Source organism: Asterias rubens, chromosome 11 (assembly GCF_902459465.1).
Source record: "Asterias rubens chromosome 11, eAstRub1.3, whole genome shotgun sequence".
NCBI classification, from domain to species: Eukaryota; Metazoa; Echinodermata; class Asteroidea; order Forcipulatida; family Asteriidae; genus Asterias; species Asterias rubens.
This window is the reverse complement of record NC_047072.1, coordinates 14,073,011-14,086,543: the sequence shown is the minus strand read 5'-3', so window position 1 is coordinate 14,086,543 and position 13,533 is coordinate 14,073,011. Positions and strand designations below refer to the sequence as shown.

General features: G+C 36.8%; 1 protein-coding gene across 1 annotated transcript; it reads left to right on the top strand.

Annotated features, from left to right (window-relative positions):
• Positions 1 to 3,592: 3,592 nt before the first annotated feature.
• Positions 3,593 to 13,172, top strand: LOC117297016 (3-hydroxybutyrate dehydrogenase type 2-like). Its single transcript, XM_033780136.1, has 9 exons — positions 3,593 to 3,689; positions 5,823 to 5,901; positions 6,340 to 6,436; positions 6,883 to 6,991; positions 7,868 to 7,928; positions 8,687 to 8,853; positions 10,527 to 10,610; positions 11,633 to 11,710; positions 12,639 to 13,172. The coding sequence occupies exons 1-8, from the start codon at positions 3,615 to 3,617 to the stop codon at positions 11,684 to 11,686; spliced, it is 726 nt and encodes a 241-aa protein (XP_033636027.1). The 5' UTR covers positions 3,593 to 3,614; the 3' UTR covers positions 11,687 to 11,710; positions 12,639 to 13,172.
• The last annotated feature ends 361 nt before the right edge of the window (positions 13,173 to 13,533 follow it).

Genomic DNA, 13,533 nt, shown 5'->3' with positions numbered 1-13,533 from the left:
CTTAACTCCTCACATTATAAATATATATAAATAGGTCATAGTTTCAAGGTTGCTGTTGTGATGTCTGGGTCTTTTGTTCTACTATTGTTAGGTTTATTTCCAGGGATAGTTAGTCTTCATCACATCTGTCATTTTTTAAAGGTTTGTAAATCAGATGCCTCTGTCCCTGTTTTTATAACACAAACCGTACATAGGATAAACAAGAGCTAACTTTTGTTATTATTGACCCCTTGCATGCACATCACATGCAGGGATTATGCCACACCCACCATTTATGGAGTCATGTCCCTAAAATGCAAGTCATTGACTACTACAATGGTGCATCAAAGATTATTGCGATGGTTACATCAGGTGAATGGGGTCAATGCGTATCCTGCCCTTGGCTAGAGCTGCTGAGAAGAAGGCTGCTCCTTCGGCTATTCTGTGTGCCACAAGTAAATAGATGTGCTTCGCATTGTTTCATATAAGATGGTACACACATGTAGCTTGATGAGGTCATTGCATAAGGTTGAAGGGTTCATTAAGCTGTTTTTGAAACCCTCCCAGGTATAGTTTTGTGACACTACACAATACACCATAAATGTAGAGAGTTAAAATCACTCACACTTTTCAAAACATGTGTTCTTCTTGGTTGAACTATGAACTGCAGGTGGCTTTTTGAATTTTGATTATACAAGCTATCAAGTCTAAAAGTAATGCAAAAAGACACTCCGTTTGTTAATTGTATGTTGTTTATTCTTTCTTGTTTTTCAGAGCTTGCTGGGGCAGGAAACAAACCATCGCCAGCCCAGAGGGAGCTCAGAATGGTCCAGAGTAAAGCTGATCTTGAAGATCCTAAAGTATGCATGAAGGGAGTACCACTTCAGTTTTGACAGACGTTTTGTGGAGTCACTGAGTCAGTTGTAGGATGTATTAAATTCTAATTAGCATTCCCTGTCAAATTCATCATCACAACCGTTTGATTTCAACAAAAAACAAATAACCAGAATATTAGGGTTTGTAAAATTGTGAGAAGTTTGTAAAAGTTATACACTAAGAGAACTTTGTTCAAAAATCCTTTTTACCACCCTTGAATTAGTTTGTATTAAAGGCAGTGGACATTATTGGTAATTACTCAAAATAATTATCAGCATAAAACCTCACTTGGTAACAAGTAATGGGGAGAGGTTGATAGTATAAAACATTGTGAGAAATGGCTCCCTTTGAAGTGACGTAGTTTTCAAGAAATAAGTAATTTTCCACAAATTCAATTTCGAGACCTCAAGTTTAGAATTTGAGGTCGCAAAATCAAGCATATGAAAGCATACAACTTTGTGTGACAAGGGTGTTTTTTTCTTTCATAGTTATCTCACAACTCCGAGGCCTGGTTCTTGATAATTTACCTCGACTTCGTCTCGGTAAAATTATCAAGAACCAGGCCTCGTTGGGTTTAAACCACTAGTTGAAAACCTCTTCACCACACATGATTCCCTTATTAATGTTATCAGTAAAATTACATTTACCATGTAGCTAGGTTTAAGTAATTTTTTTGCTTGAACAGCTCTTTGAAATTGGATCATGCATTTTAAAGAGAAAATAGAACTGATTGATATTTTCTGTAGTAAATAAATCTGTTTATTTCAAGATTTATATTTTACATCTCTTTTAAAGTGTATTATGCTTAGCCAGCTATTATTCATATGTGTTTGTTTCACTTTCAAATTGATACAATCAGGTCTACTCCTTCATCTAAAAGTATTAACAAGTCATTAACAGGATCGAAATGAAATTCTCTAATAATCAATCTTGTTGTACCTCTGCAGTCTTTAAATGCAGGACCACTACCAGGAACATTGAGCATAGGGCTATTAGGACATTTATGTATTAAAGTAAAAAGACCAGATTTGAACTTTTAAAACTCCATTATGAAGTTCAAAATGAGACTTATTTTTATACAGTGAGTGAAATGTGCAGGGTTTAATGTTTTTAAGTGTGGTTTGATACTACATGTATGCATGATTTGAATTTATTAAATTGACTCTAGCATTTGTTTGTTGTTAATTTTGTAATGATTTATCTGGATTGTAAAAGTTGTTTACCCTTATTTTGTCAATTAGGATTGTAAAAAAAAGTTAGAGGTGTCAGTTTTGTTTTCCTTTCTTTTCTTGAGCACATTTGCACAATATTAGTTTGATCTTTATTATAGTTATATAACCTTATTATCAAAACCTGGTTCCACGTTAGTTTTCCATTCAATGTATTATGTTTTTAAACATAATATTTCAAGGTTGTGTACTCGCCTTTATTATAAACATACTATCAGTTTGTAATTTAGTTTTAATTTAGTTTGATCAAAACGGATTCTGTATAGATGGGGAGGAGTCAATTTTGTTAAAATTTAATATAAATCTTGCAAAAAGTACATTAAAGATGACATTATAAGTTAAAGACAGATTTTATTCCTTATGTTTGCTTTTTGAGCTGAAGTTATTTTGAATACAATCGTGTGCTTTACGAATTGTTCATAATGTCAGACACGTACAACGAATTGGGATCTCGCCATGGATGGAATTGGGTCCACAAGAATGATTTATTGGCTAATTGGGATGAGAAATGTTTTTCCTCAATAAGTAAGTTCGTTTCTCCAGATATGCAATGGGTTGACAGGCTTTCTTATCATTGAAAGTTGAACTTTATCCTAAAAAATTCCATTTCGAAATTTTAATAAACAATTTAATTCATGAAAAACCACCCCAAATCTGGACCTGAGTGACTTGTACCTCTTTCCTGTGAAAATCTTTAAATAATATAATCATTTTTTATTGTAGTACAATATTATAGTGCATGCTTATTAACCTTACTGTCATATGTTGGTTCTCCCACCCCTACACGTGGCCACCCCCATAAAATTGAACACCAATACGAAAAAGTTTCACCACTATTTTGACATACCGCCCTCTTGTGAAAATGTCGTTTGCAAAAAGAAATGACTGCTATACTGTATACATTTGTTAGTTAATGGGAAATGTTGTGCAATAATTTAGCAAAGTTGTTACTCTTATTTCTTCCCAGAAAATTGTTATATTATTAGGGATCTTATCGTCGAGACGTCGAAACAGTTCAGTCTGAGGAAACGCCCACTCGGCATTCCAAACATTGACCCAAAACATGTACCGTTGTTTAGGTCGAGCGCCCTCATTGCTGTCAATATTTGGCAAACGGAAGCTAAATGTATGGGACGCCCAATAGATTGCTCGGTAATTCAATGACAATGTAGTTTGTGGGCATTACTTTTCAAGACTGAGAAATGCCCGCCTCAAAAACTATGGTTACCTCTCCGTTTGTGCTAGGTCCAGGAATTACATCGAGCATTTTCTGAAAGTTTGCAACAGGTATTTTGTGTTATCCAACTCGGAAAACGCCAATCACTTAAACGATTTGTATGCTAGTCATTCGGCGTTTCATCAATATCAACTGCGCGCCAGCAAAAACAATCACTTTTGCACTTGTACAGTAAAGTGCACGTGTCTCTAGAGAAGACGTGTGTACGGCGTAGGTGGTAGGTGTGCGCTGCCGACCGTATTTATTTTTTTTAACAGCCGTATGACAGACGATACACAACTCGTGAAGCAACAATGGCGGGCAGACTGAATGGGAAGACTGTCGTAGCTACAGCATGTGCCCAGGGCATTGGCAGAGCAACTGCTGAAGTAAGTTTGTACTATAAATTTTTAAGACAAACATTTCCCAACCATTTCCTATCTATGTACTACATAACGTAGTGAATTAAACAAACAAACAAACAAAATCATGATCTGATGATTGTCTGTCTTTGTGTGGCTGCTGGAGTGGAACTGCAGCAGTGTACTATTTTGATTCTTGGTAGCTCAGGGTGGCCTCTTATTTGTCTTGCAAGGTAAGTGGGTCTACGTTTGAATTTTCAGATCTACTCCTTTTACCTGGTTGCCTGTTAACCTGTAGATTCGGGCTCTGCATAAAAATGAAGGCTTAATGAAGCCTTATAAAACGCCCATCCATATTCACACAAAACTTACTGCAAAAGTACTGAATGCAATGGAAGTAGCAAAGTCAAATGTGAGAGCAGACGTGAATGAACTTAATATTCCCATATATCCTGTGGTGAACATCCTGCAAAACTGTACATGTCAATGTTTTTGGTGAGGTACTCATCAATGCCATTTTTGAAGATGTTTTACACAGCACCATGAAGTTTACATGAAGTTTACAAGGTGCTGTGGTGGTGCAATATATGCTGTCAATCAAACCAGGGAGGGGGCAAAATCCTTCTCTTTGCGATAAGTGCACTACTGGGCAGGGTTCTTTTACGTGCGTTAAACAACACATAGGACCTTTGGCTTATTGCCAATCCAAAGGACGAAGCAATTCAGTGTGTCGATAAATTGGTGGCGACGTGCGGAAAATTATCCCTTAAGGACATAAGTGTCAAGACTAGGACCTGAACCCACACTCTGCTGATCAGAAACCCCAGAGAGTTTGATATTGGTGCATGCTCTTAACCGCTTGGCCATGACATGTCCACAATACTATTTATAGGATTCTTTTCTTTTATTTACCTGAAGTTTGGACTGACGGTTTATCTTATTAGACTTACTTTTTTTTTATTATAGGCCTAATTAGAGTCTATATAGGTCTATAAAAAATGATTTTGCATAAATCAATATAGGCCTATGTGGTATGTTTTTGCTGAGCAGTGAAAAGTTCATCAGATTAGTCACTGGCCTGGTGTTTCTGAGTGTGGGTTGTTGCACTCTAATATGAGCTAGGTGCTTTTAATTAAGGCATAATTGCTTTATTGTTTCTGGACCTCCTAAGTTAAATGTAAAGGTCATTAAGGCTAAATTAAAAGAAATGTTGTCCAATTGATAACTCAAGAAGGACTTTGCATATCAAATGCAAACAACTTGGTCTGTGGACAAAATGGGGTCCCCATATGCCTATTGTTTGTGGACCCACCAGGACAAAATGTCAATTAAGGTCATTTGGCTAAAACAAATCAAATATTGTCCAAGCGATTTGTGTTTGTCAACATACAATTCTTGTAAAAGGATCATTAATATAGGAAAGTTTAGAAAAAACTGTCATAATGTATTTGTTGAAGATGTTCATGTTGACTCATTGTTTTGTGTAGTATTTTATTGGCTGTCAACATAAATTAGTCTTTGTACCCATGGTTAGTAAAGTTCATTCACACACATTGTGTTTGTGCTATTCCCATTGACCTATTGGTATGGATTGCTCCTTTTTGTGTCTATCATTCAGTGCGCATAGTGTAGGGCTGTCCCATTGCAGAGTTTGTTTGGATCATTACTGACACATCTATGCAAGTTCCATAGTTCAATGATAGCTTGATAGGGGTGATAACACTAAATAAATAATTTTAAGTGGAACCTAATAAACATACAAAGGTACACACACTATAACTTGTCAGGTGGTGGTGCACACTTCAGGTTGTTCACATCATTGGCGGTCAGAGTTGTGTGTTCAAACATTAAAACAACATTTACACATAGTTGAATTTGATGAAATTTACACATGTTGGTCATGGTGTGATAGAAAACTAGACGATCGGAATTTGATCACTCTTCCAATAACCAATGATGTATGTTTCCTTCCATTTTGTAGGAACAAAAAGAAGTGTGTACATATTTTCTGTGGTGTTTTGAAAGTGCTGTCAATTTAAAATTAGTAAAATTATCCCCCCCCCCTTAATGTCATATTGACTTTTAAGGGTTGTACATAAACAAAAATTGTCAAATTGCTGTATAATCTTTCCTGAAAGTATCTTTTGTGTTCATTTTCAGACATTTGCCAGAGAAGGTGCAAGAGTTATTGCAACAGACATCAATGTGGAAAAGTTAAAGGAGCTGGAGGGAATACCAGGTAAAGAATCTTTCGATTCAGAAACTTAAACTTTATGATTTAGTTGGCGGTGGCATTCATTCATTTGGGACATAAGTACATTTATGGTATGGGTTCATACAATTGAAACAAGTAAAGACACTAATTGGGTTATGTTTCAAGAATGATTTTGTAGTGTGTAGCTTTATACGTGATGGTTTGTCACTAGAGGGCGGTATATCAGCTGACTGATTGACATAATTCTTGACTGTCCTAACATGTGCATAGTGAAGGGGCTCAGTACTGTGCCATACAGAGACAACCTGATTTTATTCGCATTAGTTAATTGGTAAAAAGTTCAACAAAGGAATCATCCCTTGTACTTAACTGCAAGATGTTTGAATTTACTAATTAATTTACGGAGAAATTTATTAAACATTGTGTAAGTTTATTTTAGAGATTTTGTCTTTTTTTTCCTAGGCATTGAGATCCGTAAGTTGGATGCGACTGACAATGATGCAATAAAGGCACTTGCAGCTGAGATAGAAACTGTTGACGTCTTGTTCAACTGTGTGGGGTAAGTTAGAAACAAAATCTCATATTTTAGTATCAAGACCCTACTGAGACCCTATGAACATCATTGGTATACATGTGCATTAGTTACATGAGCAGCAGCCGATTTCAGGAAACGCTAGGATTAATCCTATCTCGGGTACTTAGGATGGGTTGAATGCGTCCTGACGTCTATGACTGGATCTCAACCCAAGTTAGGAAAAGATTTGTGAATTTGACGGCTGGCTCAATAGTAACTTTGACAACTGCTGAGTTAGTCATTATAGAGTTAGGATGTGGAGGCTCCGGATGAACCTCACACTTGTATTATCAATCAGACTGAGTGGCTCTAACTAATGAACAATGTTTGTACTTTCATATGAAACACATTGAAGTGCTGAGTAAGGATGACATTAGTTGACAACCGATGTTTAGTGATAAACTCAATACTATTTTTGTTTATTCCTCTAGGATTGTAGAAAATGGAACTATTTTGGATACCACAGATGAGGGCTTTGACCTATCCGTCAATGTTAACATCAAAACTGCATTCTACATGATCAAAGCATTCTTACCTAAGGTTTGTATTTACAATTGAGTTCTTTTCTTTTAGAAAAATCATATATGGTGTTTTGAGACTTGACTCGCATTTTAAAAATCTGTTAAAGGCAGTGGACACTATTGGTTATTGTCAAAGACTATGCCTTCACAGTTGGTGTATCTCAACATATGTATAAAATAACAAACCTGTGAAAATTTGAGCTCAATCGGTCATCGAACTTGCGAGATAATAATGAAAGAAAAAATCGCCCCTGTCACACAAAGTTGTGTGCGTTTAGATGGTTGATTTCGAGACCTCAAGTTCTAAATCTGAGGTCTCGAAATCAAATTCGTGGAAAATTACTTCTTTCTCGAAAACTATGGCACTTCAGAGGGAGCCGTTTCTCACAATGTTTTAGACCATCAACCTCTCCCCATTACTCGTCACCAAGAAAGGTTCTATGCTAATAATTATTTTGAGTAATTACCAATAGTGTCCACTGCCTTTAACTGTGCTTCATTGCTGCTCCAAAGCAATTGTTTGCCCCAAAGCGTTTCCCCAGTAGATATACGGAGACCTCTATTAATTCAATTTTTTTGTGTTAGTAGGAGTATCAGTAATTCTGTTTTGTATATATTGACTCATAATAGGTCATATTTAGGCACACTTTCAATTTTCTTTATGTTATCTACTAAGCGAAAAAATTCTTATCCCTGACCAGAAGCTAACAAAAAGAAACTTTGGCGGAGAACCAGGGATGTACATGAACACTACTGATGTAAAATAAAATGATTTTACTGTTTTTACAAGCTTTCCTTAACTTTCTTGCCAGTTTGTATGTTGCTATGTTGTAATTATTGTCTTTAAAAATGAACAATTAGTACATCGTTCATTTATTATCATTATTTCCCACAGATGATTGCAAAGAAATCAGGAAGTATCATCAATATGGCTTCGGTAGTATCCAGCGTTAAAGGTAATCACGGGGAAATTAAACATGTTTGGTCTCAAGGTTTCACTTTGTTACTTTACTACTAGCCTAGCCTTGATTTCAAGGCTGTGTGATAGCTTTGCTCACTAGCCTAGCCTTGATTTCAAGGCTGTGTGATAGCTTTGCTCACTAGCCTAGCCTTGATTTCAAGGCTGTGTGATAGCTTTGCTCACTAGCCTAGCCTTGATTTCAAGGCTGTGTGATAGCTTTGCTCACTAGCCTAGCCTTGATTTCAAGGCTGTGTGATAGCTTTGCTCACTAGCCTAGCCTTGATTTCAAGGCTGTGTGATAGCTTTGCTCACTAGCCTAGCCTTGATTTCAAGGCTGTGTGATAGCTTTGCTCACTAGCCTAGCCTTGATTTCAAGGCTGTGTGATAGCTTTGCTCACTAGCCTAGCCTTGATTTCAAGGCTGTGTGATAGCTTTGCTCACTAAACATAAGCCCAGCCATTTGTGGTAATGAAACCAAGGATTTTTCATAAGTGATCACTGTAGCTCACAATCACAAGCTTGAGGAAACCCATAAACAAGGCTGCTTGCTTATGTGAACCAGAAACACCGGGGTTAACCCCTATTATATAACACCCAAGCAGATCCTTGCCATTTGATTGGAGGATTGTCCTTCACGTGTTGGCAAATAAAAAGACTATTGCATGCTACGTCACTCAGCGTGCATTTTTTTGTTCCATCCGAAAAGTACTGATGCACGCTGAGCAAAAAATCTTTATGTTTTTTTTTTTTCAGGGGCTCCCAATCGTTGCATCTATGCTATGACCAAAGCAGGCATTATTGGCATGTCCAAAGGTGTTGCTGCAGATTTTGTGAAAGATGGTATTCGCTGTAACTGCATATGTCCTGGAACAGTGGATACACCTTCTGTACGGGAACGAATGAAAGTTTTGGGTGAAGAGGTATTGGTTGAATTTATAAAGTAATTGCAGCGAGTTTTGAAATATCAGTTATGTTTTTACATAACACCTATGTTATAAGCACTTTATTGTTAGCGCTTTCCACGTTCTGCAGAAAAAAACCTGTGACAGCTATTGTTGTAGATGGTAAAACCCCCCAAAGTTTTCTTGATTTCAGATACAATTATTACACCAATTAAATAATTTGCTGCACCTACAGATATCAACACATGACTCAAACTGGCCTCTCGTCACTGGTTAAAGGAACACGTTGCCTTAGGTCAGTCGAGTTGGTGTTTGAAAAGCGTTCGTAACCATTTGTTATAAAATGCATATGGGAAGAAAGATTGTGTAAAAGTAGAATACAATGATCCACACAAACATGCCTCGAAATTGCGTGGTTTTCCTTTTACTTCGTCGACTAACACGGTCGGCCATTTATTGGAGTCAGGTTTTTGACTCCCATAAATGGCCGACCATGTTAGTTCGCAAAGGAAAAGGAAAACCACGCAATTTCGAGGCAAATTTGTGTGGATCATTGTATTCTACTTTTAAAACATCTTTCTAACCATATGCATTTTATAACAAACAGTCACAAATGCTTTTCAAAGACCAACTTGTCCGATCTAAGGCAACGTGTTTCTTTAAGTTTGGTGGTCTAGCAGTTGAACCACTTTAAGTGAACCAAGTCAGTGTACATAAACAAAACTTAAATATGAGCCCCTGGCAGTCTTTTGAAAAGCAAAAACTTTTGGGGCTCCACTTCTTCAGAATTTCGCCACAATGGAACCCTGACTTAATAAAGATTACAAGAAATGTTCTCATGAAATGCACCTGGATTTTTCATTCTCTTTCGAGAAATTATGGAATGTTTTTCGGTGAATATGTCAAATCTCCCATAATTATACCAAACACAATGAAAAGCAATGGCAGTCTATCGATCTTTCATAATTCTCGAAATGTCAGGCCATTAACTATTTTTTGCAATTCTCATTTGTGTAACAAAAAGGCCAAAGGTCTGGCATCAGGGATTAATTAACCTCAACCCCTTAATTCAACCCCCTCCTTTTCATCATCCTACCCCCTCCTCATTATCCCGAACTTATTCTATAGATAAGCGGCAATAGTGCCATCTTTACAGACAAATTGCATTTTGGTTTGCAGGCGCGTCAAGCGCCCAGTTTATTAAAGCAGCCACGCTGTTACCAATCAGGCAACGAGTTTTGTGAAATGTGCGCCTGCTGCACGCTGTTCTTTCAGCAAAACGCATGGCTGTGTGTTCCAAATTGCCCGTAAAGATGGCCAATTTATGTCATGTGGGAACTATCTATATAACAATGAAAAGCCAACTGGACTAGATGCAGGCATTGTTGATCAATGGCACTTTTTGAAACCATGGCTTCTGCTACAGATTCGGCTTATGCTAGCTTGGGCTGCGGTTGTTTTGGCGAAAGAAGGAAGACTAGCGTCGAAGCCGTGGACTCTCCCCTCAACCCATCATCCCCGTTTGAGCCCACATGTTTCCTTTCTTCATACATGTACACACATCATCTGCCCATATACCAACTTGTTACAACATTCCATAGAGAAGATAAATGGGTGTTCGCATATAACCAGAATAGATGTCATTTGTCATTGTGTTATCATTGACTATTTCTGTGTATATTTTCTAACAGTACTTCATGAAAAGGCAGCCTACAGGTCGCTTGGGAACTCCTCAAGAAGTGGCCAATGTTGCGCTGTTTCTTGCATCTGATGAAGTAAGTTTGCTTTATTTATTATTTTTTCAAACACTAATTTATTGGTCACATGTAACCTGTGCATACATAACCAGGACCCAATCTCATAGAGCTGCTTTTGCAGAAAATATTGTTTAAATTCTGCAGTATCATATTTATTTTCATCTTGATAGATCTTTACTGTATTGTATTCTTTAAACTGATCACTCTTGTTCTCGTGATAATGTATTTTATTTGTTGATACTGTGGAAACAAAACAAATCTTGAACCTTGATCTTAGTAAAATTTAGATTTCAAGATAAAAAGTGGAAAGGGTCAAACTACCTGTATGAGGCCCATGCAAGGGACTTTTTTAAGCACACCTTGTCAATTTGTCTGATTGAAATGATATTCATGTGTTTGAAGTTAAAAAGAAATCAAAAACAGAAAATAGGGAGGAAAAGGGTTAGGCTAGTGAGGATTTTGAGCTATAAACACTCCTCTTCATTAAAAAGAAGAAGATAATTTCAAGTTCGCCACTATGTACAGCTTGATCAAACTAAATCAAATGTATTCCCATCTGAGGTATTAGGGACTTTTCGTTTTCGACAATGGATGGTTCTGCGACGGTTGTTCAGCTAAACGTTGTCGTTTTCAGCACAACGAAGATTCATCCCAAGTACTGTCATAGAAATTGAGGGACGACCGTCCTCAAAGCCGACGCATGCGCAGATGACGCCAAATGTCATCTTTACCGTCGCAGAATCATCCGTCGTTGAAAACGAAAAGTCCCTACTACTAGACCGTGCAAGACTCATGCACATTAGAATATTGAGACCTGTTAAGTTCGCAAATTTATGTTACCTGTTAAAGCTATTTAAGTGGGACCAAATTGGTCCCAAAACTATTTGAATACGCACAATACTTGCACGAACGTAGAGGGAACAATAGTACTTCTTTATATGTAATGATGCACATGTGCACAAAGTTGTCATTCTCGATTGTAAACATAAACTTAACCTTTAAAAGTTTGCTTTAATGATGACCTTTAAATTTATTCCCAGTCAAGCTTTGTGAATGGCTCGGAGTACAGAGTGGACGGTGGATGGGTAATTTGAACCCTACAAGTTACAGAGTTAAAAGTGAGTTGTTTTCCTTTCTTGTTTAATCCCTTCGATTATATTTGTCTGTTTTTTTTTATTAAGTCTACCACAAAGTATGAATGAAGATCTTCATACAAAGGGTAGATTGTACATGACCAGTGGAAATATGAAGACTCATACGACCAATTTATAACATGCTCTCCAGAAGAGGATCAGAGCATACTGATTGATAGAGTGTAGAGTGTAGATTGTAGAGTGTCATGGCCGAGTGGTTAAGAGCATCAAATTCAAGTTCTGGTGCGTTTTCACCGGAGTGTGGGTTCGAATCCCGGTCGTGACACTTGTGTCCTTGAGCAAGATACTTTACTATAATTGCTTCTCTTCACCCAGGGGAATAAATGGGTACCTGCGAGAGTAGAGGTTGATATTGTGAATGAAAAAGCCTTTGGAGCGATATAAACTGTTGCCCAGGTTGTATACTCCCAAGGGAGCTGAGAAACATTAAAAAGGGATGTTATTGGCCCTATGACCAGGGCACTAATGTAAAGCGCTTAGAGAATTAAGTGTTAGTTATTAGGCGCTATATAAATCGAAAGTTATTATTATATTGATACTGAGCAGAACCAACCCAACTCAGTTAAAGATTGGTGTTGCCGCAAACCTTACTAGATCGAAATTCCACCAAAGTTTCAAGTCCTGCTTAATGATCTTCAATAATGTTCTTTGTTGGTTGGGCCGAGTTAAACAAAGCTATTGCGGCAGGTTCAGGCACGTTAATACAAAAGGGGCGTGGATGCTATTATGGCTTTATGTATGGGGTTTGTCTCAAAGCAATTTTTTTTTTTTTGGGGGGGGGGAATATTTGGGACTATTTTGTGTTTGTCTGTGTTTTATTTTCTGTCTTGCTTTCTGTCACAGAGTTTGAATCCTTTTTATTTTCTGTTTTTATTTTATTTTTCTGTCGCAGCTTGTTTGGGACAACACTTACTGGTTATGGACTCTTTCAACAAATTATTATGATTTTTATTCCTCTTTGAGATGGTCAACACGATAAATTAAAAACACTAGAATGCGCGTATGTTTAATGTTAAAAATAAGGAATAGTTTATTTTGTTAATCAATTATAACAATCTATTTTGAAGCATTATTTTTAATTACCAAATACTTTCAAATTGGAGCCCTGATGGTGAAAACATGAAATTGTTAGAAAGCAAGTTTAAAAACTGCTTTTAAATTTTGGGTTGTTTTTTCCCCCTAAAAATTACCGTGAACAGGACATAGTGAATATAGAATTAAATAACATATTATACAGAGGACATTTTAAAATGCTAAGTAAAGCTATTTACATAGTAACATTAAAAGCAATCATTGAACAAAATTACTTTAGAAAAATACCAGTGTAAAGTGTCTTTATGTTTTATTATTATTTTATACCATTTCTGTTTGTACCATATCTCATAAAGCACACAGTGATGAGTGGTATTTGCACTCATATGTTTCATTTCGGTTGTCAAGGTGTTTTTCATCCCTTTTGTTTCAAAATGATAAGTATTAAAAGTCTTACCCATAGGAAAAACCCTGGATCCTCTGCTGATGACATTTTTTTTTCATCATGTTTGGGCACCTGTTGCCATGGCTACCCATAATTAAATGAGCTCATTTTGTTAGCAGTCTTATAATTGACTGATTGGCACATGCTGATGCCATACAGATAAAGCATTATTCTGGACAAGTACAATCTTATCAGTACATTTGTATACACAACTCTTTTAAATTAAACAATACAAAAGTAATATTATTTAATTGTGATGTTGAAGCAACCAAGATATGTCAAAGTAGGTATCATCATCATCATCTGGAGT